This window comes from Epinephelus moara, chromosome 17, assembly GCF_006386435.1.
Source record: "Epinephelus moara isolate mb chromosome 17, YSFRI_EMoa_1.0, whole genome shotgun sequence".
Lineage (NCBI taxonomy): Eukaryota > Metazoa > Chordata > Actinopteri > Perciformes > Serranidae > Epinephelus > Epinephelus moara.
Genome location: NC_065522.1, coordinates 18544159 through 18569947, shown reverse-complemented (window position 1 = coordinate 18569947; position 25789 = coordinate 18544159). Strand labels below are relative to the sequence as shown.

At 39.9% G+C, this 25789-nt stretch overlaps 2 protein-coding genes across 8 annotated transcripts; both read right to left on the bottom strand.

Moving 5' to 3' along the window:
- Positions 1–760: 760 nt before the first annotated feature.
- Positions 761–5680, bottom strand: mpdu1b (mannose-P-dolichol utilization defect 1b). Its single transcript, XM_050067858.1, has 7 exons — positions 5517–5680; positions 4859–4924; positions 4314–4446; positions 4058–4143; positions 2792–2910; positions 1513–1623; positions 761–1421 (listed from the first exon to the last, which is right to left on the bottom strand). The coding sequence occupies exons 1-7, from the start codon at positions 5641–5643 to the stop codon at positions 1287–1289; spliced, it is 777 nt and encodes a 258-aa protein (XP_049923815.1). The 5' UTR covers positions 5644–5680; the 3' UTR covers positions 761–1286.
- Positions 5681–7014: 1334 nt separating this feature from the next.
- On the bottom strand, positions 7015–16164 carry LOC126404637 (E3 ubiquitin-protein ligase TRIM39-like). Of its 7 annotated transcripts, XM_050068012.1 has the most exons (13): positions 16070–16160; positions 15174–15335; positions 14277–14356; positions 13101–13172; positions 12968–13021; positions 12383–12439; positions 12193–12276; positions 10841–10954; positions 10427–10561; positions 10104–10232; positions 8793–8877; positions 8495–8521; positions 7015–8372 (listed from the first exon to the last, which is right to left on the bottom strand). In XM_050068012.1, exons 3-13 carry the CDS (start codon positions 14337–14339, stop codon positions 7858–7860), a joined length of 1335 nt encoding a protein of 444 aa, XP_049923969.1. In that variant the 5' UTR covers positions 14340–14356; positions 15174–15335; positions 16070–16160; the 3' UTR covers positions 7015–7857. The 7 variants fall into 7 exon arrangements, with proteins under 7 accessions (XP_049923969.1, XP_049923968.1, XP_049923973.1 ...); XM_050068011.1 differs by lacking the exon at positions 15174–15335 and having other exon boundaries at positions 16070–16163; XM_050068016.1 differs by lacking the exon at positions 15174–15335 and having other exon boundaries at positions 10841–10948; positions 16070–16163.
- Between the last annotated feature and the right edge of the window lie 9625 nt (positions 16165–25789).

Below are 25789 nucleotides of genomic sequence, written 5' to 3'. Positions count from 1 at the left end.
ATTCTTACCCCATTTCCACCAACATGAAACAGGTTACGTTTCAGGTGGCACACCTATATTTGAACTGTTCGAAACAATTCAACTAAACCAACCAACCAACCGCCCAAAATAGCAGGTTCTCCTTGACCTGAAGCACAAACCATGATGACATCAGTAGGTGTGCCATGTTCTACATGCTGTGAAGAGAGGATGAATTTTGTCAAGTAATAGTCTTCTACATCTTGTTGACAATAATAGCTGCTTCATGCTTGGTTTTTGAATACAAAGGAACATCTGTATTATCAGAACAAAAGCTCACGATGCAATCTGCCATGTTGCAGATATTGTGTACTTCCCATTGTGATGGTACAGCGCCCTTTGTTAATGACACATCCTTGATTACTTCTACTCATCTTAGCTTGGTGTATCTCTCCATACCTGGTTGACTCACATAAAGGGTGTGCTCCACCACACATAACAGGCGGTTTCAGGACAAACAGGTTCTGCTACAGCAGAGGGAGTGAAGGGTGACAAAGGAACATGTAACATGTTACACGTTGACTCTCAGGACAGCATCAGAAATCTGTCAAATAATCAGATTAGTGTTAATTCTGTGTAAAAGGGGATTTGTAAACTCTTTTAGATGACATTCCTTGGTTTCCGTGGAAAATTGTATCGTATTGTGCAAATTTGGCAAATGTGATTCTTCATGGTAGCATCAATGTCACCCCCTGGTGTCACCTCTGATACAGACCATAAAACAGACCTTGCAGTTATAAAGGGGAGTGTGGAATTCTGTTTATGTGAAATGATAAAAACAACAAATCATTCTTTACATGTGTCCAAGGTCCAAACTGTTTTAAATCATTTCAACAAAATATGAATGGCAATCAAAGAACCTGAAAAATCAATGGGAAAGTACACAAACTGTTTCCAAATTTTTCAACACACTGGTGTGAACACAGCCTGACAGTACTGAGGAAAACTGGATCAAGAGGAATGTAATAACAGTGTAGTGCACAGCGGGGGTCTGGAGCCAGCTGCCCTGCTCACAGCTAAACACCACCAACATATCCAGCTAACTGTGGACCCACATGGAAGATCTGCTTGGCATGTTATGTTCACATTCTTACTTCAAAGTCAAGTGTTTGTCCAGCAGATCAATGTCCCACACTTGCCAGTGGCTCTGTACATGCATTTCAATAGTCAATTAGTTCAAGTTTTAAAGACACCTCTTTGAGAATGTCTGAAGTCGGGCATGGAAAGAAAAGTGTTGCTCTATCAAAGAAGTTTAGCGGCTGTCCTTTTTACTCGCTCTTCTTTTTCTTCTTCTCCTTGCGATCTGGAGAGCTGTTCCAGTAGTAGAGGACCTGCAGAGCGATGACGCAGTTACAGGCGGAGGATATGACGTAGGTGAGGGCCATCAGCGAATCTCCAGTTTCCTGTAGAGAGTCAAAATTATGGCTCAACAACAATACACTTATGTGACATGTGAACACAGGCTAATTAGAAACACACACACAGTCCTCTTACTTGTAGTGAGGTGAAGATGCGGGCGAGGGATCCAGCGAACAGCAGGAAGACGGAGATGGCGGACAGCTGGCCAGTGTGCCCGTTACGGTAGTTAGCGGCTGCCTGGATCAGCTGAGACAACCACACACACTGTCAGTCTCTCCCGTGTTGTGTGTTTGCACATGCACATTAGGAACTTTCTGTATTTTTAGTATGTATTATGTTACATTTGGGTGAATCTGCAACATGGAAAGTCATGCTGCATTACTTCCTTTTTATTCTGTGACCATGGAAACAGGCAGCAATGACTGTTAATACTGATGAAAATGTCTGGATGTCATGAATATACAGAGCCCCAAAAGGTGATTTTATTTTCTTGTGGGAACAAAACTTTACTACTGTAATGCCTTTCTCTCTGGCATCAACCAAAAGTCACTCGCGCCTCTCGTTGAGAATGCAGCAGCTAGGCTTCTTACTGGTTTCAACAGGTGACATCACACCCAATCCTGGTTTGTCTTCATTGGCTTCCTCTTTTTTTTAGAATTCATTTTAAGATTTTACTCATCACTTTTAAAGCTCGTCTGGATCTGGCCCCAAGCTACATATCAGAATTGTTGACTCCATATGAGCCAGTTTGGAGCCTTAGATTAGAGCTTTGAATGAAATCACTCTGACTGGCAGTTCAGTTTAGCGCACGTGAAGAGAAATGACAGGGTGGAAAGCAAACAAAGAGCTAACGTCAAGAGGGAGTGAAATCAAAACACACTTGTTACATAAGGCAAGATTACTTTTCTTTAGCCCTTGAGCTCTTTAGCAGAAACACTTCATAATGGTTTGTCTATTGCCTTCTGAGTATCCTGCTTTTGCTTGTCATTCACTTTGTAAACTCAGTTTTCCAAGGTGCAGTGTAAATAAAGTTATTATTACTAAGTAGTTTTAAGTTGTTATCTTGTGCACACAATTTAATTATCTTGTGGGAACAAATTAACTATTTGTGGGAACAAGTTATTATCTAGCGCGTTTATTAAGTACCTTAAGTTGATTCATTTGTGTATAAATAAAAAATATCACCTTTTGGGACTCTAGTGGCTCTGTATGAATATAAGCCATTCATTCTCAAGAAAGTTATAAACACAAGAACAGAGCACTGACAAGCAGACTGAACAATGAACCGTTCATTGGTTTAACATCATAAAAAAACTTTATAGTCACACTTTTCATTGCTATCAAAGATGAGATTAAAATACACTTAGTTCATTCAAAACTATAAATGTATTAGCCTTGTGTTACCGCCACCTACCCTGCCGATGATGATGGCCGGCATGTTAGATGCCTGTAAAGAGGTGATCACAGACACAGGAGTCACAGGAGACAGCAGGAGGACCAGCAGGCCGGAATACACAACCAGAAACACGAGACCTGGGAGACAAGAAACACACACTGGTGATTATCTGAGGGTTGACGTCAAAGGATTTTGTTTACCCTGAATCTGCCATTGAGGTTTTCTGGGTTTTCACTTTGATTTCACAATGTAAAGATTCAAATGGAGTGGGGTGGGTTGTAGCCAATTTACACTTGCCTGGAGTATATGCCTTACCTTGTCCATTGTGGCGCTGTCAAAGCAAGTGACAGGTATAAACTGAAAACAGGGTGTCTGTCCAGCTCATAAAAGCGCACTGTCGCTCTTGTCCAATTAGGACATTCCAATAAAATACAATGCAATCAAACTGATTTTGTTGCTGACACTCACTCACGTTCCATTCAGTTATTACTATTATAAACAGAACATTAAGCCGTGTATTAAAGGCCATGTGTCAAACACACATGATAAAAACATTTGGACTCTGTACAGTCAAGTCATGAATGACCCAGAGCATTGAAGCTCAGCATTTACACTTGTTACAATAACACAGCGCCACCCACAGGAAATGCAACCACATTGTAACACAGTACTTCACACTTGAAATAACGAGCCCCCCTCCAGTGTGCAGATTTGAGTGTGGGTTTTACTATAGTGACAACAAAAATGAATTGATGATTGTGTGATGTTGCAGACATTTAATGTTTGGTGGAATACACATCGTGTCAATATTCATATCGGTATGAAAGGTTTGGATGCAAAAAATTCCGCAACAAATATTCTGTATTATTTTTACTTATTTATTTTGTCCCCTGTGTGAAAAGAATTTTAACATGTTTATATACATAACTAGTTCTTTTTTTCTCTGCACACGCATGCAGTGTTAGACTAAGAGACATAGTAAAGGAAATATTCAATAAGAGATTTGTCGGCTGCTGAGTTTATTGAATGTATTTTACCAACATGTAACTAAATCCAAAAAGACAAAATAGCATTCATCTCTAGCACACGCTAAATAATGGCTTAAAATCTAATTTCCATTCAAGTTTACTCTTCTAAATTGTCATCTTGTCTGAGATCATCATCTCTAATAACACTTGTTTCAGTACTTATCTATGCTTCAGGAGCCAAATATCAGTACTGGTCTTATAAGTGAAGCTTTTGTTCTGATCATGAGTGGTTGCTGAGTGTGTGTGACAGTTGTACCTCTGCTGGTTCTTCCTCCATAGTGCTGAATGAGGAAGCCAATGACAACTGTCTGCAGCATAAGGAAGAGAGCCTCACCCCAGGAACTGTGGAAACATCCACCACATGTGACTCAATACATGAAACAAAAGGTGGACAGCTGTATCTAAATCAACACACAGTGCAGTTCTACAGTGTTTGCAATAGCACAGCTGTAGATATCAGAGTGCTCCATGTAGAGGTTTACATCACAGAGTGGATTTGAATATGGCCCAACCTGAAAGGGAACTTGTTGATGATACTGTAGGCCATTGTTCCTGTGATGGCCAGCAGCTCCAGCAGCACGGTCTTGAAGCTCAGCCCTTCAGCGCTCTTTGCTCCCAGCAGCTTGAAGATCTGAGGCAGCTTCACTGTGAACATTTCACATCATTCAAATATTAAAATGAAAAAAACAAAAAGAAGCAAAAAGCAAAATAAAACTTTAGCTGTCAAAACCAAATTTTAACAAGTATATTTTAGAATATTTACTATCTTTTATATATGTAAATAAAATGTCCTACTTTGAGCAATGTAACATAATGCTACAGCACAGTCACAACTTTAAAGCTGCTGATGATTAGCATAAAACAACATGAATCAAATATAACTAAATCTTATATACTTTTACTGACCAAAACTTACTAAACTGTCTTAAGCTTTATCGTCCAAACCTTGACTGAAACAATTACGTCTAAAATTGGATTAAAATATATCGAAATTTTAGACTTTAACTATATAATGTGTCCAAATGACAGTTATAACAGCGAAGGTGAGGTGTTTTACCCATCACTGATCCCAGGATGATGCCGAGCCCCAGGCATTTGCTCAGTACAATCTTCAGACATGGTACTGGAAAAAAATTATATCAAAAAGATTAGCTGGCTTACACCGATCACATTGAAGTACACACCACACACGCCAGATCAGTAGTCAGTCAGAGAATCTAAAGTAAGAGAGGACCAGAAGAGAAACGAGGAAGAGTGCACAGAGAAGCTAAACATAACTCATATATAGCTATAGTAAATATTTAAAATAAAAACTCAGTAATTTTCGTAAATATCTGAACACTTTAGCTTTTAACAAACATTACTCAAACTGGAGAAAATAGTGGTTTTGTTAATAATCCACTGAGGCTGCAGGACGGTTATACGAGTTAAACTACAGTGTGTGTGTTTATGGTAATGAATGACATGTCAACCACCAGTACACACTGACTACTGAGTTGACAGGAGCTGAGACACATCCTGGACTTTCTAGCGGACATAAACAACTCAGGTACAAACGCTTCGATATAAACATAGCTGGAAAACCCGAGGTTTATAAAGATATTTTGTAGACGTATCTTAAGTTTTATCAGGTTTACTGTCAGTATGACGTTACATCCTCCTACAGTCTCTTCTGTCACTGAGCTCGCGCTGTTGAAATAAAATGAGCCACTCACCGTCCAGGAAGTTGAAGTTAAGAAAGAACTCGTCGTAACATGTTTCTGGCATAATATATGACAACAGAAGTCCTTTAAAGGGATCCATAAAGGATGACCCTTTATCCAAAACCGTTTCCTCCGCCATTGTGGAGCTATACAAGTGACGTTGACTTAAATGTGTAACACTTAAAGAGCCCCGACAGCTCCACCGACAATACAAAGGTTCCGCTGGTTGAGCACTGCCACAATTGAGCTCTTGGCTAACAACAACAACAACAACAACAACAACAACAACAACAATAATAATAAAATAATGCCAAGTAGGTTTGCACATGCAAGGAATTTGTCTCTGTGTAGGCGAGAGACGTAACATTAAACACAATTGTAAGACATTGTCTGACGGCAACAATAAAAAGCAATGGAATGAGGGATGAACGGACACTTATGAGGCCGTAAAAGACTAATAATTAAATAAATAAATGCATCTTTAAAAGGATATGGTTGGCATGGCCGGGAAGGGACATATACAGGACACAGAACTAATATAATGTGTGTTTTTGTGTGTTTGTGGATGTGGTGTTTGTGGTGGGGTGGGAGTTGGGATGAGAAGTATCTGTATTATGTGTGACATAAATGAATATGGTATGAATATATATGTGTCTTGGGTCTTAGGTCTGGTGTATGTAAGCGCATGATGTTTTCATGTTAGCCTGACACCTTCCTAAGTTAGTAAAATATATACTATCTGATACTTTAAGGCAGCCTACTGTAGCCTATATGTTTGTCGAAATTAGATTCTAAGCAAAATTTTTTGGTGGAGAGCATGAAATCAAATAAAGATAAATATAAAAAATAAAAAAGATAGAGGGATTTACCATAGAAATAGGGGGAAATAGGCCAGGGGGAGAAGCAGTTGAAGGGGGTCAGAAGTGGTCAGCTGGTGTGTATTATCTCTGCTGCACCTGAGAACCTGCCTTTGTTATCCAAATGTTGCTACATGTTTGGTGAGACTCTTAGTGAACTTGGTGTAATGTGTTGAAGATGACAAGTAAAAATCAGAGCTCTGAAAGAAAATCTCAGCTGGACCATCATGTTTTACACCTCAATGCTGCTGGGTTCATCCTGTTTGTAGGTAAGGATTCTCCATCTCCAAAATCTGTGGATTGCTGTGGTTAGCACTGTCCTGTCACAGAATTAATCTCCTGGGTCTCTGGTTTCCTCCCACAGGTCATACTGGGGAAATTGTGTGTAGATATGACTGTGATCGTGACTTTCTGTCTGTCTGTATGTGTCAGCTCTGTAGTAGACTGGTGACCTGTCCATGGTGTTCTCTGCCTCACAACCAATGCCTCAGCCCTCTGAGACCCAAGATAATACCTTGCATGTTATGTTATGGAATAAGTATTTGTATTAGAATAAATAACAATACATATTTTCAAGGCAGCCATTGAGAATGTGTGGAACTGTGCCAGGGTCTTTCTGTTAAATAAGATGGATAAAACACAAACACAAAATATCTGACATCATTGCTTTAATGTAACAAAGTGCAGACATTGGCAAGTGCAAACTGGAAAGAAATACACAACATGCATATCATTGGGTTTAAATCTCCGTACATTGCATATACCTTAATTATTTTATTCTGAATACTGTGAATCTTTGTACATACCCCAGAACAGTGAAATGCAGCTGATAGGGTGCTGGGTGGCCCGCCAACCATTTTCTTATTCACAATGACAATAAAATGATTCACACTGGGAATTAATTTCCTACTTTGAATGTATATTGGATGGCAGGATGCATAAAAAAACATGAAAATACAACTTGTTCATGAAAAAAGTGCCAGTGGAGGATGCCCTGAATGTCCTCAAATCTGCGTATACCTGACCTATGCGGGGCTACTGCGACTGGATTTACCTCTGGTCAAAGATGAGCGAGGACAGCAAATGACAACAGGTTGAAAACAGACAATTCATTCATTATATATATTGATAAATATTAATAATGTTTGTTCACTAACTGCCCCAGGTCTCCTGTCATTTCGCAAAAGTTGAGTAGTTAAGTGTCCTAATATATATTTTGCACATTCCTCCCTAGCTGTTTCATTTTAAGAGGTTATGTTTGTACATTTTTAAAGTATCTTTTAATATTTTTACTGTATGTTTTCCATATTTACATGTCTTGTAGTTTCTTACAATAAACCAGATTCAGTGAATGATATAAAAAAGTCATCCAGGTAATTATTCAGAAATGTAAATGAATCCATTAGATCTCAGTTACTCATTAGTTTAAAGCACTGAAGTGATCCATATTCTTACTCTACAACCAACATGTCTGATCTACTCTTTTGGTCTGGCCTCTATGCTGGTTTGATTTTAAGGACCGTGCGTCCATCCAGGCAGCCAAACATAGGGATCAGACTGTGCTTGAAAGTATCAGAGAAAGTATAAATGTGAACCCTCCGATCAACATCATAAAAAGATACCTGACCCTCTCCAACATCCACATACACCCCGATCAGTCGGGGCACAGCCGCCCTCTGCAGCCTAGTGGGCTCGTCTGTGCAGGCCCACATACTGGGGCCCTTCCACAGGACCCAGTATCCTTTTCTGGGTGACATGGTGGGCTTTTTATTCCTGGGAGCAGACTCTGATATCACACCTACTCTCCAGCTACCATCAGGGGACACCTCCACCTCCCAGTAGTGTCTCCCTGCAGTGATGATGGTGTCACCCAGCACGCAGGGCCACTCAGTAAAACGCTGGCTGTTGTTTGAGAGAGGAGGAGGGCGCACTGATGCCTCCCGCACCTGCAGGTGGTCTAAGGACACAGACAGCCAGGGATGGCTGGTGCTGGCGTCCAACCGGACAGACACTAGGATTCAAGTACAGGAATATTGTTTGTTGTAAAAGTGCTGGAAGCAGCTAGCAGTCGTAATTGTTTAGCCAAATTCTTCATTCACAATGGCAGGAAATAAGTGAGGTAAATCAGATTACCTGAAGCACCCTGAATCCACTGCCACACTGAAAAACAATAAAATAATGCTGTGATTCTACAGTACATGTTTGTATTCAGACATCTAAAAGCACACGTGGAAGTGGTTATTCCATCCCATCCTATTAAGCTGTGCACTTCTACTGTCTGCTTGGCCAAAAGGCACCTCTGCAGAGCACGTCCAGCTGTATTAATCCAAATTCCCATTCCTATTGAACAACATATTCGAAGGTTTCTTCATCACACAGTAATCTAATGTATTTCAAGGATTTGTCATAGCAAAGGAAGCAGCTGAGTCACCTGAGTTGGGTATGTATTTGGGGCTTCCAGTTCCTGTCCTCCAGGCCTTTTGTTTGGTCAGCAGCCACCTCATCGATACAGCCTCCTGCAGAGTCATATTCATCAGTATGGATTCACTTGAACAACACTGTGTGCTTGTGTCATTAGAGAAACAATTAATGCTTTGTCAATGAAACAAGCCTGGATTAGCTGTGACTAGGTACACGCATGTATCTACACAAAATTTCACACTTGTCACTGATATAATGATGCCTCCCTATGAAATCCTATTCATAGGTTATGAAAGGGGACATGGCATAATGCTGTATGTGTGTGTGTATATAAGTATGTCTGTGTGTGTGTCTTTCTACACAGTTTAGTCTATTTTCTGCCGACCATGAATATATTACATTTGTATGTTTCATACATATAATATCAATGTTTCTAAAGTAGCATATGAGCTCACTTTGTCATCAGGAGGTGGAGGAAGTGATGGATGGCGCAACACCTACACAAGACACCTGTCAAGCTGCAGACCACTGTACACCATTGTTCAAGACCAACGAACCGGTTGTGTTTTAGTGAGTCATCCCTACGTTTCCAATGACTTTTTAGTTACCAAACGTGGGTGTTTTTTTGGTGACCTGTCGCTGTGTTTCCACCAGGAATAACACCATGAAAAGTGCTTGTTTTATATCAAGACATCGCTGTGTTCCCAGCTGGAATAGTGCCACAAGAACTGGGTATTTTAAGCCAAGACATGACCAAACACAAAGTGTTTTATGTGCCTGAACCTAACCACCAGTTAACCACAGGCTTGTTAAATGTGAAGAAATGTAAAGTTTCAGTGTAGTTCCTCTACATAATAATGTACACATGTCTATAAAAATGTCTGCAAACTATGGACAAACCTACCCCCCCCGTGCAAAAATTGTGGCTGCCAAAGGGTGGTCTAATTTATGTGGACTGACCGACCAACAGAACGAGCTGTAGAGCTGCTGGTCTCAGCTAAAAATACTCACTTCACTCTGTTCTACACCTCATGTTTTCCAAAAAGTTCTGTATTACATGCACATAATTATCAAAAATATTCCTCACTTTTAGCAGTAGCTTGACTTAATGGGTAGGACAGTTTCTTTTTTCAGGTTAAAGGAGTACGAGGAGTAACATAGGAAGGTTTCAACTGTGGACACTGCGTCCTGAGTTTGTCAGACATCCTAGAATCTGTCCAGGAGTCACATGCAAAGTAAAAATAATCCTCAAAATCTTGCTCATTGCTCCATGGATGCCTAAAGCATAAACCTGTACATACACACACACACACACACACACCTCAGTATCCTCTGTTAACAGAGACCAAGCCACAAACTCCAGCAATGGAAGGATGGCGGCCATCCTCGACTCCTTTGCTCCTCTGGGATACAGCAGCTTCTTCAGTTCCTCATCAGACACGCCATTAGCCTGGCAACACACACACACACACACACACACACACACACACACACACACACACACACACACACACACACACACACACACACACAGAGACAGAGTGTTTTCAGGAGTGAGCTTCGGTTTGAAAGGAGTTTGATTTCTGCTTGTCACACACACACACACACACACACACACACACACACACACACACACACACACACCTCTGTGATATTCTTCAACTCCTCTGCCCACTGCTGAAGCCTTTCTTTGTGTTTTTCCACCTCTGTTTCCTCTTTCTTTCCTGGATCATCTCTTCTTCTTGTCTTCTTATCTGCCGACTTGGTTTCCTTCTTTACCTGAGAATAGAGGGGCAGTCATTTGGAGGCAATCTACTGAATGTGCATCTTGTGTGACATTAACAGTGAAGATGAAGATCAGGAGCTCATTTGTTATACACATTGCAAGTTTAAATAGTTTAAAAGCTCTTTGCGAATGCTCTATGAGATAGGAAACACATGAACATGCTTGAGGATACACACAATACTTGTTGAGAAATGCTTAATGTAAAAAATATAGATACAGGTAAGAGGAAGAATTAAAGATGAAGGAAACAGAAAAGGGAGTTAATGAATAACCATGTTTTGTTCCAGCTCCTTGGCCCATTGGAGGATCAGTGTCCTGCTGGTCTCCAGGCTGCCTGGCTCTTTGGTGCCCTCCTCTGGTTCAGTCTTCTTACTGCCACACTTCACCTAAATTACAGTAGGTGAAAAAGGAAATGGATGTGAATAATGTTTTTCATAATCTAATTTAAATTTTAGAATTGAAGGTAGTCCCGCTTTGCGAGACAGGAGCTAGAAATCAGAAATAAGCATAAGCAATAAGCCATTGAAAACACTGTAGTATGCAAGGCCTGTAAGTGGCGCTGCAATGCTGCCACAAAGTACACCAAAAACAGAGAATAAGAAATGGAGCATGCGCATAAAACTCGATGTACAAACACGAAGAAGAAGATGGCGGAAAATACAAAAGCCAGAGCAGCCCACTTTGTATGGACTGACGATGAGGTAGAGCTGCTACTTAGGGTCACACTTGATTACAAAACTACAAAACTGACTGCAGGAGAATGTTGACTGGGACTGCGTAGTCAGCCATTGTTGTTGTGGCGCCTTTACGCCTAGCACATACGGGTTAAGGGAGAGGTGGGGTTATGGCGTCATCGCTTCAGAAAAGAGGCGTACTGTGTTGTAAATACGGAAATGCGAAGGTGGCGTCTTCAGATTTTTTCTCTCTGGGACCTGGTTTCAAAAGTTGGTGTATTTGGGCTCCTAAAACACTGGTTCCGTATTTACGAAAGGTCTATACAATAAAAGACCTTTGCGGATACACCTAATCTCGTCTCCATGTGGACATGGCCTTAATTTTGTAAAGTTGTTGCAACTTAAAAATAAGAAGGGACATCAACTTGTTCTTTCAAGTGTTAGCAACTTAAAACTGCCCCTTCAGTCTGGTGAGGGGGACCGCGCACTTTGGTGTTACGTGAACTGCACATCTAGCCTCAGGAAGTTCTGGGTCAGGTTGATATTTTTGGTTATTTCACCTCCTAGCTTGGAGCATGAGGTTAGGTTGCGGTACACCTAGTTGCAGTGGTGTAGTGGTAGTTGATGAGGTGGGTGTACTACTATGTAGATAGGTAGGTAACAGAGAAGGAAGTGGGTATACTCTCCAAGATAGTCCAATGGCATTTTGGCTGATAGGTGGGTATACTGTATATGACCGGAAAAAAGGTGGGTATACTCGATATAAATGCGTATACCCTCCACTACATCACTGCCTGGCTGGGTAGTGCTCAGTGGCTTGACCACTTCACCTATTTAAACCCCACCATTAATATATTGTGGCCTAATAGTAAAGCACAAGAAAAAGTCTTCAAGGGGACTGATTGCTTTAATTAGCTACAAACAGGAGTGTAGTGGGATCTAGTGCGTACCTGGCTGATGTTGTTGACCTCCTCTGCCAGTTGCTGAAGAAGCTGTAGGCACTCTGTCAGAGTCTGCATTGACTTTAGATCAGGCTGAAAAGAAGTAAAGGTATTCCTGTGGGTCCATTCAGTGTCTTTCTTCCTTCCTTTACACTTTCACAATCTTCCACACATTTACACATTGTAACTACTTGCTTACCTTTGTTGTAGGGGGACCGGTCTTAAGTGGAAAAGTGTGTGACGATTCCTCCAAACCCTTAGGAGCAGAATCAAAAGACACATTCTCAGGGACAACTGGAAAGTTTATGCATTCATCAACAGGGGCGAAGCATTCTGGACCCTATGCATCAGCGATCTCTGTGGGCCCTCTGCCCTTCCTCTCTTGATCCATGTTTCTCTCACATTTTAATTCAGTTTGCATTCTCTCCCTTGCCTTTCTTTCTTTCATTTCTGTCTTTTTTTGGAACCCACATGTCCTTTTCTTAGTGAAAGACACGACAATGTACGTTGGCGCTCCTGCAGCATACGCAGTCACTCACTTGGCTCTGGCTGCGTTAGTGCAGGGGCGGACTAAACCATTTTGCACCTTTAACAGGTGAGGAGAACCTCAGAGAGTTTCCACTATTTTTTTAAACAAAGTTCAGTCTTTCAACCAGTTTATTCCCCAATTTTAATTTGGTTATGGAACTAATTACTTAGAAATAAAAAGTTGCAAACAAGTTCAAACTTTTAATTCTTTTGATCAATCCTCATGTCATCAACATGTTATAGGATGTTAGTTCACCTGGATTTCACTGACGGAGGGTTTATCCCATGGTATTGATGAGCTGGCATTACTCTATGTATGCAGAAAAGAAATACAACATTCGATTATTGCAGATCAATCCACAGATATGCAGAGTGTGCTGTAAATTTACCTTGAATTCACTGAGGGTGGGTTTATTCCATGGTGCCGAGCTGGATGAAGAGCTTTTCTCCAGGGCTTTAATCTATGTATGCAGAAGAGAATACAACCTTTGGTTAATACAAAGCCATCCACAGATGTACAGAGTAAACACCATAAAAGCACCAAATGTGCAATGAAATATAATATTTATTCACATACCTAACATGAAAGACCACAGACTAAGCTTACTGGGTAGTGAGAAATGCTCTTATAGCATAATTTATTTAAATGGCAACCTCCAGGACTTAAATATAAAGCCATTGGCCAAGTGCTAAAAACTGCAGTTCCTCGTGTGGTCACTTGAGGCTGGTCTCTATAGCTAATTTCCTCCTTCATGACAACTGAACAGGGGATGAATTTTTATACACCTCACCTGTTTTAATGTTATTAAGGCTTAAAATTATGCATAACTAAAGGTGTGGCCACTTTAAGTGACAGGTGGGTGCTGCCCGTTAACAATTTGCTACCACAGGGACAACGTTGGTTAGGTAACGTCACTATAGGGCAACCCCAGATTCACAGAGTATCAGCATAGCCACAGCTTACACTATTTCAGTGTGGTTTTACTTCATGAAATTTAAAGATAACGTTTTGATGTCCTAAAAAAGTCTTGTTCAGCATTCGGTTGTACTGAAAGACCCACTAAGGGGTTGGATGTTTAATTTTTTCGGTAAGTACATTTTGTTTTTAGCTAGAAAATTTTTTTCATTAGCATTATCACAGCTAACCATAGTTGTAAATGCACCGTGGTAACCAAGCTAGCTGCTGGCGTTAGGGTTAGCTTAATCCTCTTGTCCAAATATGGTCACTTCTGGCTCCAAAAATCCAAAATAGTGACGGCCAAAATGCCAAATTCAAAGCTTAAAAAATGAGAGTCCACAGACCAGTGGGTGATGTCACAGTGGCTATGTCCACTATTTTATACAGTGTATGAATGTATTTGTAGCCCTCACTTGAATGCAAAGTCTGATCTCCTAATAATATTTACTTACTACCATGTAGTCAGAGCTGCTGGTATAGAAGTAACAATTCCATTGGTACCTTGTAATGTACACAGTAAGTGGGGGCTGTACTTTAAAGTGTGATATATTTTTCTTTAAACTCTTGTCAGAGGTGTTGATTTAAGGTGCCCATCAGACAAGAATACCTGCTTCTTGGTGAGTGTGGATTTAGCCTTGGTCTCTGCAGGGGTTGGTGGTTTTGTCGCCATCCTTCATCCAGAGTCAGCTGAGAGATACACAGCAGGCAAAGACATGTAACAACATTAAACAGATGCCAGCATATAACAAACAATGACCCTAATGATGGCAATAAAGGAAAGAGTTATCTATGCCATTGCAGGAAGTGGGAACTTGGGGGGCCATGCGTCCATCAATTTCTTTTTAACTTTTACATTTTCAAAACAGACAACAAACACTTCACGCAGTGGTTGGTCAAGTTTTTGGAGGTGAGAAAGCTGTCAGGGTTTAAACTCCTCTCTCAAACTCTTTTTAAAATTCCATACACTACAATTTTGGTAACTTTTCATGTAAACAACCAAGTGCGACACTATGAATGTCTTTGAGGAGAAAACCATGCGCTGCTATCCTCGTGATTTAACGGATCATCATATGAAGCTCCGTACTATCACAGGTTGGCAGAAAGAAAGGAAAAATGGCAGAATTTGAAAATACACCCTCCTCCTGCAGCTACCTGCTCCCCTCACTCCAAACAACCACGGGCATATGCATGCACTTCATACAGTTACACAGTGTTTCCTGTACATTGATTTAGTTATTCTTATTTTGTTTTAGAGCTGCACACAGATCATTTGTTCAGCCCCTTCTTGCCCTGCTCTTTCTCTCTCCGTTCATCAAAATACAAATCAGATAAGAATTAGCTAGCCACCCCATGTTCTCTGCCCTGTGCTCCCTATCGCTGTGGACTGCTCCCTAGGAGGAGGGTGGGAGGCAACTCAGGAGACAAATCTTCAATCAGTGGCTGAAGCAACTCAATTTTGGCCAGCACAAGCCCCCCAACGCTGGGCAGCAGCAACAAGTCTAACCTGTGTAACAGCAGCAACAGAAAGTTTGCTGTTCTGGTGGGGAGTCAAGACTGTCTGGTCCTCTGGTTCTGGGATTTGTGCTGGATGCATTCGGGTTGCTGTGGCCGCTGATTGTGGGTCAGTCTCCAGAGATGCTGCCCGCTCTTCTCCTAGCGAGATGGTCTGTAGCGGCGGGGAGTGAGGCGGAGGACACACTGTGATTTGAGACTCTGACTAGAATTAGCTACATAAACATGAACTTGAATCCGCATGAGCCTTTAGGTCTGATTAGAAGAAGGCTAAACTGTTAGCAACATTTTCTCTCCATCTTTGAAACAAGTCAAGTCAGTTGCATTTATATGGCACATTTAAAAAACAACAGTTGACACAAGGTGCTTTCCAGGATCTGCCTCAATACAGGTAAAAGCAATAAAAGGCACAAAAGGGCAATGGTGAGAAAAGACAGGACAAAAAGTGGAAACCTAAAACAATTTACATGATAAAGTCAAAATCAAATTATCATACCACACTAGTGCAGATAGAAACAATTTAACACAGTTACATACATGTCTGATAAACAGCTCATAGAAACAGACAATTGGAAGAAACAGACAATAGGAAGGTCTTCTTCAGCTCAGATGGACTTCATTAATACCATTAGACCAGTCAGACGCAGTTAAAACGCATTAAAATAATCTCTCAGTTACACATTAATTCTCTGACTAACAAATTCATGTTAGCACACAAAAAAAGACATTTTACAAGAAGTAGTTTTGGACTTGAATACAAATTTATCTGCTTTCAAACACTTACCAAAGGAGCATAGATAAATATTTTCAACCCAAATATTAAAAATCAAAATCAAATCCAATCAAAAACAGTGAAATGTGATCTGATGATCAAAATGACTCACTTACTGTCAGAGCTGTGTTCCTTGTTTACCTGTAAAGCGATAACATGATCCCCTCATTCGTGGCTGAATGGCTGAACTTGAGACTTTGGCCTCCAGGATATATTTTTATTACTGAATTTACGGTCACAACCCAACCCACTGTGACGACTGAATGTCTATCTGAAGTTACAACTAAACTGGCTTGCTGCCTCCAACAATAAGCACTTGTTGAAACAAGGAACTATTACAGACTTACAGCAGTTAATTCTTTACAGAATTTTTATGGGGACAGGGCTGCAGATAAAGATAAAGAGGTCATATCTTGAGTTGTTTCTGGGAATGTACACAAACATGCCCTTTGTGTTCTGAAGGCTGATTTTTGAATATAAATGATGAGTAAATAATAGCGGAGTACATATCTATACATTTGACTGCCTTGGGGCAAAGGCTATATATTAAATCCAAACATCATACTGGGAATTTCTTTACCAGAATTATGTTTCCAGGAGAGAGGGAGAGGCTTTGACAGGGCATTACAACCATCACATTTAAAGAATACGATAAAATAGTGGAACAAAAGAAAAGAAAAAAAAATCAGATGATGACTAGAGTCAAAAAGTTTTGGGGAATTTGGACTCATGAGCACAGATTCAGCTCTGTACAAAGGTGATATGTTATCACATAATAAACTGCAAGTACTGCAAGAGTTACACAAAGTTTATTGGATACAGTCTAACGCAGTACAACCCTGCATAGCCCTGCAATAAACTTCTGAATCTTTATGAAGCTTATAATAAGGTCAGGCACAAAAACTACTTTCTTTTGCTATGATTATGGTTTGGGGTTGAAACACTTGCGGCCCACCAATATCCGCTAAATATGTATTTCAACAACAGCTGACAAAACAATCTCACCACATGTCAGCTAATACACAGACCTGGTGGTGAGACTGTTCTGTCGAATTGGGTTTACGAGGTCAAGGATTAACTTTCTGTCTCAGCAAAGCATAGACGAGAAGATGAGACCAGAAAGTGCTATAAAAAAGGAAACATCTACAGTTTTACAAAAATTAAGAACGATCCAAGCTCTACAACTAATTATTACCTAAATACTTTTTTGTCAAAATTGTGACTCTGAAAAGGAGTTCAACCAGTCTCTCATTTGTTAGGTCATCATTAATGATTCATGATGTATTTTATCAAGTACAACTAGATCTCCTTTGGTAATTTTTTTTTTTTTTTTAAATTTAGGAAGCAATTTTGTACCAGTGGACATGTTTGGATTATACATTAGTCTTTACTTGGAAAACAAATGAATTTAAAGATGCATGGAAAAGGATTAAAGATACTAGGTTATAGGGGTGTTCAGAGCCAGGTGTTACTCAAGATAATCCACAGACCTTGTTGTGAGCAGTTTCATGTTGGAACTATTTTCTTTCTAACGAACTACACCCACCAAACGTATCACCACGCTGAAGGAAGCATGCATCTACTGCTAGCTCACCTAGCATCACTGAGCTAGCTTATGTTACAGGTCAGGCAAGGAGGATGCCATTAATGTTTAAATCTCGAGTAACTGGGTCATGATTTCTGGAAAGAGACATTGCTGTTGAGTTTTTCAAATGTGTTTTTTTGGCGCTTTGAGCACCACAAGTCAAGTGCCATCTAGTTCCATTATATTGGAGAGAAGGCAGACATAAGTAAGGTCGATATCTTCAACACTCGGCACCTCACACCAAAACAAACTAAATTGATAAATAACACTACAGGTAAGAGGAAAAATATCTATTTTTAATGTTGGGGTCAACTGTCCCTTTAAGTCACTCTGCTGGCAGCATAAATAACACAATGTTCCACTGCTCTCTCTCTCTCTGTTTCTTCTGTCGGGTCATCAGAGTCCAGATTTGGTGAATGAAAGTATTTACAGTCTCACATCAAACCCAGCTGAGTTGGTGAGAAGAAATAAAATAATTCACTGATAACTTACTTGGAGTGATTCCAGCACATTTTAAACCAGAAAACATAAAATAATAAAATTGTCCCTTAATTAAACCGCAATCTTAATACCATTTAACAATCTGATTTACCTCACTCTAATGTGTATTCTGTTCTTCATTAGCAGCTACAGCACTGGTTCTCAGACTGTGGTGTACCACTATTGGTATGGGAGCTCCCTCTAGTGGTACATTGGGGAATTGCTAAACTATTTAAAAAAAATAAATAAATCAATTGATTTAAATATACTGTATATATGATGCTATCAAAAAAAATGATAAAATGAATGTTTTCAGTGCAATTGTGGCTCAAAATGGAACTATAAGGAAGAGAAGTTTGGATGAGGAGGAGAATATTTTATATACAGTGTCTTCTGTGGCTGAACAGGGAAGGCCTACGCTACTGTATTTTAACTATGGTCATAATGTGGTGGGTCTTAGGGAACCAAATATTTTCTGAGGTAACATGGTGTGAAAAGTTTAAGAACTACTGAGTTAAAAGACAAAGAAAAAAATAGATCTCCATCCCTAAAAACATTGTTGATGTAATCTGCCAAAGAGGAAGTTTGAATTTGTCCAGCATATTGAGAAACAGCTTTCAACAACTACCTGTCTGAAGTTTACCATCTAAGGTTTGCCATTTAAGCTAGTTGGTAACTTTTATTGAAAAAAATAACCTTTGTCATATTTACAACTGTCCCCATATTAACAAAGCACTAAATGAGACACATCATCTGTGGAAGAAAATCATATTGAAGCTGTGCTCAAATAGTCTCTGACAGTTTGTGCTTCACTTCAGACCTTGTTTCAGAGTTATCAGGCCTGATGACTTTCACCGCAGGCCTAACCTCTTCCTGTCAAACAAGTGATGCACTCACTCACTCCTCCACTGCTGCAGACCTCATCTAACCCTCGCTATAAGAGACTGCGGACAGGCTTCATCTAACCCTCGCTATAAGAGACTGCGGACAGGCTCATCCTCTATCAAACACCAATTATATACTTTCGTTCTCAAATTTGAGCTCAAAGGCAAGTCAGAGCGAGACAGAGAAAAGAAGACACAGGTTAGAGATGAAGTGACTGTAACCCACAGCCACCCATACAAAGCACAGCAGCAGGTTAACATGACAAAGCATCAGCTCCACTTTGAGCTGCAGTTCCAGCTGCTTCCTAAATCTGTCGGGTGGCAGTGTAACTAACATTTGGCTCCACATCTCTCTCTGATGCAGAACTCCTGATGCTTTTTGTTGTCGGATGGAATTATCAGTATACTTTTGACGTTGATGATGGTGATACAACATCACCCAGCCTCTTCCAACATGATAATAATGATCAGTGCTTTTGACACTCATGATCACATACATTTCATGACTGAACTTTAATCTAACAAGCCTCATAATTTTCAACTCAGTTGTGTTCAAAGCACATTGTGCTGTCTCCTCCTGCCAAGCAACTGAGGTGTTACTGTTTTTATATGAGTTATAGTATTTCATTCAGCTGTCTTTATATGGTTGAAATAAAAGCTACACTTGAAACTGCACTGTTGCAGACCTCCATCTAACTCATCAAACTCTTAATCATAAGAGAATCGAAACACTCTTTTTACTTGATCTTCATACGTCAAATATCATTACCTTTTAAAAATCTATTTGGATCCCCATTTCCTTCTACCAAGGTAGCAACAATTCTTCATGGTGTCCACACAAGTAAACATTACATCATAAAATAAAACAAATATTTAATTAAAAATCCAATAAAAGGCAAAGAAAAACAGGCAAACTATAAAAACAAAGTACAATAAAACTACTAATGACAATAATTTGAACAATGACAACAAGTACAAAAAATGACCACAAAGACACAGAATGACCACAGAGGGACAAAAAAGACCAGAAATACACAAAAAATTTAGCCATTAAGCTATTTAGCAGAAACAGTTAATAATTGTTTGTGTTATTGTTCACTGTTTCTTGGTAAGAATGCTTTGTTATTTCAACATTGGGTTGTGTTGCTAATGTACTAACTAGCTAACTAGCTAACTAGCGTCTTTAATCTGTCTTGTCGGTCTTTTGTTTTTTCTCTTTTTGAATGACGAATACAGACTACCGCTGCCTGCTGCTATGGTGAGTTATTTCCTCTTACTCAGCTGCAGCTGTTTGTGCTAGTCAGCTGTTGGCTGCAGTCTTTGTGGCATGTTTAAATACGACTTTTTGGCTGAGACACCAGAGGTGAGGCAATGCAACGGTCTGCCTTTGTCGCCACTAGTTCTTTGCTGTTGTTTTAAAGTGTCTGGGCTTTAATATTCCTCTAAGGAGTTTGGTTTCCTTTACTTGTTCCACAGGCACTCCCTGCGCAGACAACTTTAGCTGTGGCTTATGTTTACGTCTGAAATTAGATCCAAACATTTTGTTTTTATAGATTAAGAGCAAACTTGTTATTCCAAGGCCACATTGCAACCAAGTGTAATTAAATTTTTCAAAGCACTTGACAATTTCCCCAGGTGATACTAATGGTAAATACAGTGTGGTATCATCTGCATATGAAAGTGCTCTTTGTTGATATAGAACAACAGGAAGATCGAGAATAGCTATGGCCCCAGCCAGTTTCCATGTGGTACACCACATTGTAACTTGTTCACATATGATGCATTTTACTCCCCTGTGGGACTGAAATGTAAGTCAATCAAAAGCATGACACACAGGTACAAATAAGGAAGTGCACAAGTATCAAAACTCAGCTTGAACAAGAATATTGTACATAAGAATATAATATAACTTTGATAACCAGTGTATTAATAATAAAACATCAGTTCCACTTTGAGCTGCAGTTTCAGGTGCTTCCTATCTGGTGGCTGAATAAATAGCATTTGGCTTCACCTCTCTGTCTGGTGCAGGCTGGTGGTTTCTTTTTGATTTTGGATGAAAGGTTACAGCTGCATAGTTCAGGTCATCTGAGCTCTGAGTCTGTGAATACAAATATTTTCAGTTACACCTCTCACACAGCTGAGTGTATGAGAAATGAGAAAAAGACAATATCCTTAACTGAGAAATGCCTTTTAGGATTTAGCACTAAAATACAAAAATGTTAAATGAAAGTTTATAAACTTCACCTCTGTCTGTTGTGGATTCTGTTCTTCAACATGAGCTGAATGACAGAAATGATATGTCTGGTCAGTTTTTTTAACACTGGTTATAAATATTGCTGTTGATACATTTTGTTAAATATGAAGTAACAAGAAATAATGATGTGAAAATATAGTAAATCTACGTAACATTACCTTAGTGTAGCTTTTTGATTTTAACAGCCAGACAAATGATGACCATAATGAGGAAAATAATCAGACCTCCCAGGATCACACTCGTCAGCTTTGTTGTTCCATCAAACTCTTCAACAAGAAAGATTGTTAAATTAGACTTAAACTTTGCTATATTTAAATGGACAAACATGATTGACAGAATTTTTTGTGAAGCAGGAAATATTCAAAATCATGATCATGAATTTCACCAATTTTAAATGTTAGATTGATAGTATTCTATCAAAAAGCCACCTCAATGAAAAGACTTACCTTGAACTTCTACATATATGTTGCATCCACAATAACTGTTTTTTTGCTTATGTAATAGCCACAGAAATACAGCCCAGAGTCAGATGAATTCACTTGTTTGATTTTGAGAAAAACTGTGGAGATGTTGGAGCTCATTTCAAAGTTTCCATTTGGAAATCCATCGCAGAGTGAAGCAGGCTCATGAGGCTTGAACATGTGGGAGACACAGTGGGGCTGGGATCTCCTGACCACTCTGAACCAAATTATCTGAGTGGGAGAACTTGAAAAGTTGGAGCACAGCAGTGTGACTTCTTCACCCGACTGAACCTCCACAGTCTGAGACTCAGAAAGTGAGACGCAGATCCAGCCTGAAACAGACAGACAGAATTATTAATCATTTGGCTGACAGGAATGTGATCAGTGTCTTTATATAATCGTATTAACTGTAAGCAATACAGTCAGTGCTGTGAAGTAATTCAATGACAGTACTTACAAAAGCTGCATAGAAGTAAAAGTGTGACCACGGTGAAGTTCCTCATTGTGTGTATGATTGTGTCAATGCAATGCGGCTCAACAACACTGAGTCCGTCCCCCACACACACTGAAGGTGTGGTTTAAGAAGTTTATCATATGACACAAAGTTAAACCCATGTTGTTTGTAGATTTTATATCTCAGTGTGGGGGTGAGTGGTGTGGAGAGTTTGTGGGCTTGCACAGATGCCTATCATGGTGTGAACACCAGTCAGTCATATGTGGGCTTGCACAGATGCCTATCATGGTGTGAACACCAGTCAGTCATATTCTTTAACTAACTCAGTGTTGTTTTAGGCAGAGAAAGAGAATGGAGCTATTCAAATGCTTTGAAAGTGCTGGTTAAAGGGAGATTTATACTTCTGCGTCAAAACGACGCCATACCTATGTTGTTACCTACGAGGTACCTACGCCCTACCTATGCTGTAACCTATACCGTAGCCTACGCCGTAGCCTACACTGTAGCCTGCACTGTAGCCTGCACTGTAGCCTGCACTGTAGCCTGACGTGCACGTCCCCAGAAATGTAACTACACCTTGCAGTGACACAGATCTCCTGTCTATCTTTGTAAGCTGAAACCATTTCCCTCAGTGGAAACGAAGCATTTATTTATTTTATTTCACAGATCGGAAACAATAAATTGTGAAGACAATAAAGCCTCCACAGAATAGCATTTTAAGTCTTGTGTGTGATTTATCCTGGCTTCATATGAGTAGAGGAAATCTCTGCTAGTCGCTAATGTAATTTATACAATGTAAAATGCCATAGGCTTGTAACGTAAGCATGTTGTATTTGTTTGGAAAACGTGTTTAGTATAAGACTGTTGTTTTGTCAGTGAACCTTGTGAGCTTGGTTGATCATCCACCCATCCATCTGTCCCATTGTCTGTCTGTATGTTTGTCCCATTCTTGTGAACGTGAGATCTCAAGAACACCTTGAGGGAATTTCTTCAATTTGGCACAAACGTCCACTTGGACCAGTGGCGATTGCTCTAAGACTGCAAAGGAAGCTCAGCTTCCCCTAAAATGTCAAAAAATAAGTGGTCAAATATGTACTGTTGTGTTTACATTTCATTGACTAAATATGCGCTAGAACGTGTTCAACTTTTGTTCAGAATCAGCTACTTATCACAGGTCACTGACGCGACTTCCTTCTCATTCATTCCCGTAGTGTCACAGTGCATTAAACAGTGTCGAAGCTCAGCGTCCAAAGACTTCAATGGGGAAGAATAGAGTGGGTTGTTCCACTGCAGCGAAACTAGACAGTCATTGGATAAATGCTCGGTTTTGTCCCGCCCATCGGACGCTCAGCGTCTCTGGGGGTCTATGGGGCAGTGGGCTGGCCTCAGCTGGCCTGGACGCTGGGCTTCTGCATGATGATTGGATGATCTGTCTGAGGCTGAATCCCTTTTTGATTGCGAAATGAGCGAATGAGCGATCTTGAAATATAAACCACCACCGGAACATTTTTCAAGTTTCATTCCGTTGTTCTGCGTTGATCTGGAGACTTTTCCAATCCTCTTAGTGACTTTTTCTTTGTTAAAAATGACTAGTGACAAATCTAGCATCTTTTTCTGGTGTTACTGGAGACTGTACTCATGTTTGGAGACTCTGACTTCTGTCGCTCTGCAGTTACTGTCCCCAACGAGCAGCGGGTGCTGCTGTGAGCCCCTCCAAAGGGGACATCAAGTGACATCATAATCTTCATAATCTTCAGCAAAAACACTTTTCTGGCCATTTTTCAGCATAATATCTCAGGAACAGAAGGGGAGACATACGGTCAGATACTGAATTGATGTGTGTGAGGCATCCATGTTTTCACAGACATGGATTTAAACTGCAAGTGCAACTTGACTGGTTTATGGAGCCATACAATCCTGTGATGATAATTCTAGTCATAAACCTGCAATTTTACCTGCCCAGATTTCCATTTTCCTCATTCTGTTCTGTATGAAAAAGTACCCCCAAGAAACCCTAAACAAAAGGGCCAAAGGACATGATCGCTTGTAGAAATCATGGACATCAAAATGAACATTTTTCCTTGCTGTTCATGCTCCTGAACATATTGTAAATATATCAAAACTGCAAGGCCACTAAACCATGCTTTTCACTGACACACTATGTCATCTCCCAGTGGTGTCTGGGCCACCAAACTTGGAGTTAGGGTGAGAGTTAGGGGTTAGGGTTACGCCTAACCTTCACCCTGATACGAACCCTTTTTTAACGTCCCCTCCCTGCATTACTGCGGCATTAGTGCCACAAAACATGGCTGTTTTAAGCCAAAACATGATCTCTTCCAAACCATAACCAAATGTTTTTGTAGCTAAACATAACCACACCTTCACCACATTGTTGCTGAGAAACATTACGTTTCAACATATCTGCTATAAGATAATGTAAGCCTACAAATGTAAAGTATCTGAGGTCTGCAAAAATGTACAATCCAAATGTTGTTTTTCTGAAGTAGAGACAGATGGATGGGAACTGCACTTGCTGCAGCTTTGCTATGACCTGTCATGTTCTAAACACAGCCTGTTAATAAACTAAACAGATAAGTAACACCACAGATAAGAAGAAAATATCTGTTTTTAATTTTGGGGTCAACTGTCCCTTTAAGTCAATCCATTGACAGCATAAATAACACAATGTTCCACTGCTCTCTCTCTCTCTGTTTCTTCTGTCGGGTCATCAGAGTCCAGATTTGGTTAATGAAAGTATTTACAGTCTCACATCAACCCAGCTGAGTTGGTGAGAAGAAATAAAATAATTCACTGATAACTTACTTGGAGTGATTCCAGCACATTTTAAACCAGAAAACATAAAATGATAAAATTGTCCCTTAATTAAACCGCAATCTTAATACCATTTAACAATCTGATTTACCTCACTCTAATGTGTATTCTGTTCTTCATTAGCAGCTACGGCACTGGTTCTCAGACTGTGGTGTACCACTATTGGTATGGGAGCTCTCTCTAGTGGTACATTGGGGAATTGCTAAACTATTTAAAAAAATGTAATTCAATTGATTTGAATACACTGTATATATGATGCTATCAAAGAAAAAAATATAGGATAAAATGAATGTTTTCAATGCAATTGTGGCTCAAAATGGAAATATAAGGAAGAGAAGTTTGGATGAGGAGGAGAATATTTTATATACAGTGTCTTCTGTGGCTGAACAGGGAAGGCCTACGCTACTGTATTTTAACTATGGTCATAATGTGGTGGGTCTTAGGGAACCAAATATTTTCTGAGGTAACATGGTGTACAAAGTTTAAGAACTACTGAGCTAATAGACAAAGAAAAAATAGATCTCCATCCCTAAAAACATTGTTAATGTAATCTGCCAAAGAGGAAGTTTGAATTTGTCCAGCATATTGAGAAACAGCTTTCAACAACTACCTGTCTGAAGTTTACCATCTAAGGTTTGCCATTTAAGCTAGTTGGTAACTTTTATTGAAAAAAATAACCTTTGTCATATTTACAACTGTCCCCATATTAACAAAGCACTAAATGAGACACATCATCTGTGGAAGAAAATCATATTGAAGCTGTGCTCAAATAGTCTCTGACAGTTTGTGCTTCACTTCAGACCTTGTTTCAGAGTTATCAGGCCTGATGACTTTCACCGCAGGCCTAACCTCTTCCTGTCAAACAAGTGATGCACTCACTCACTCC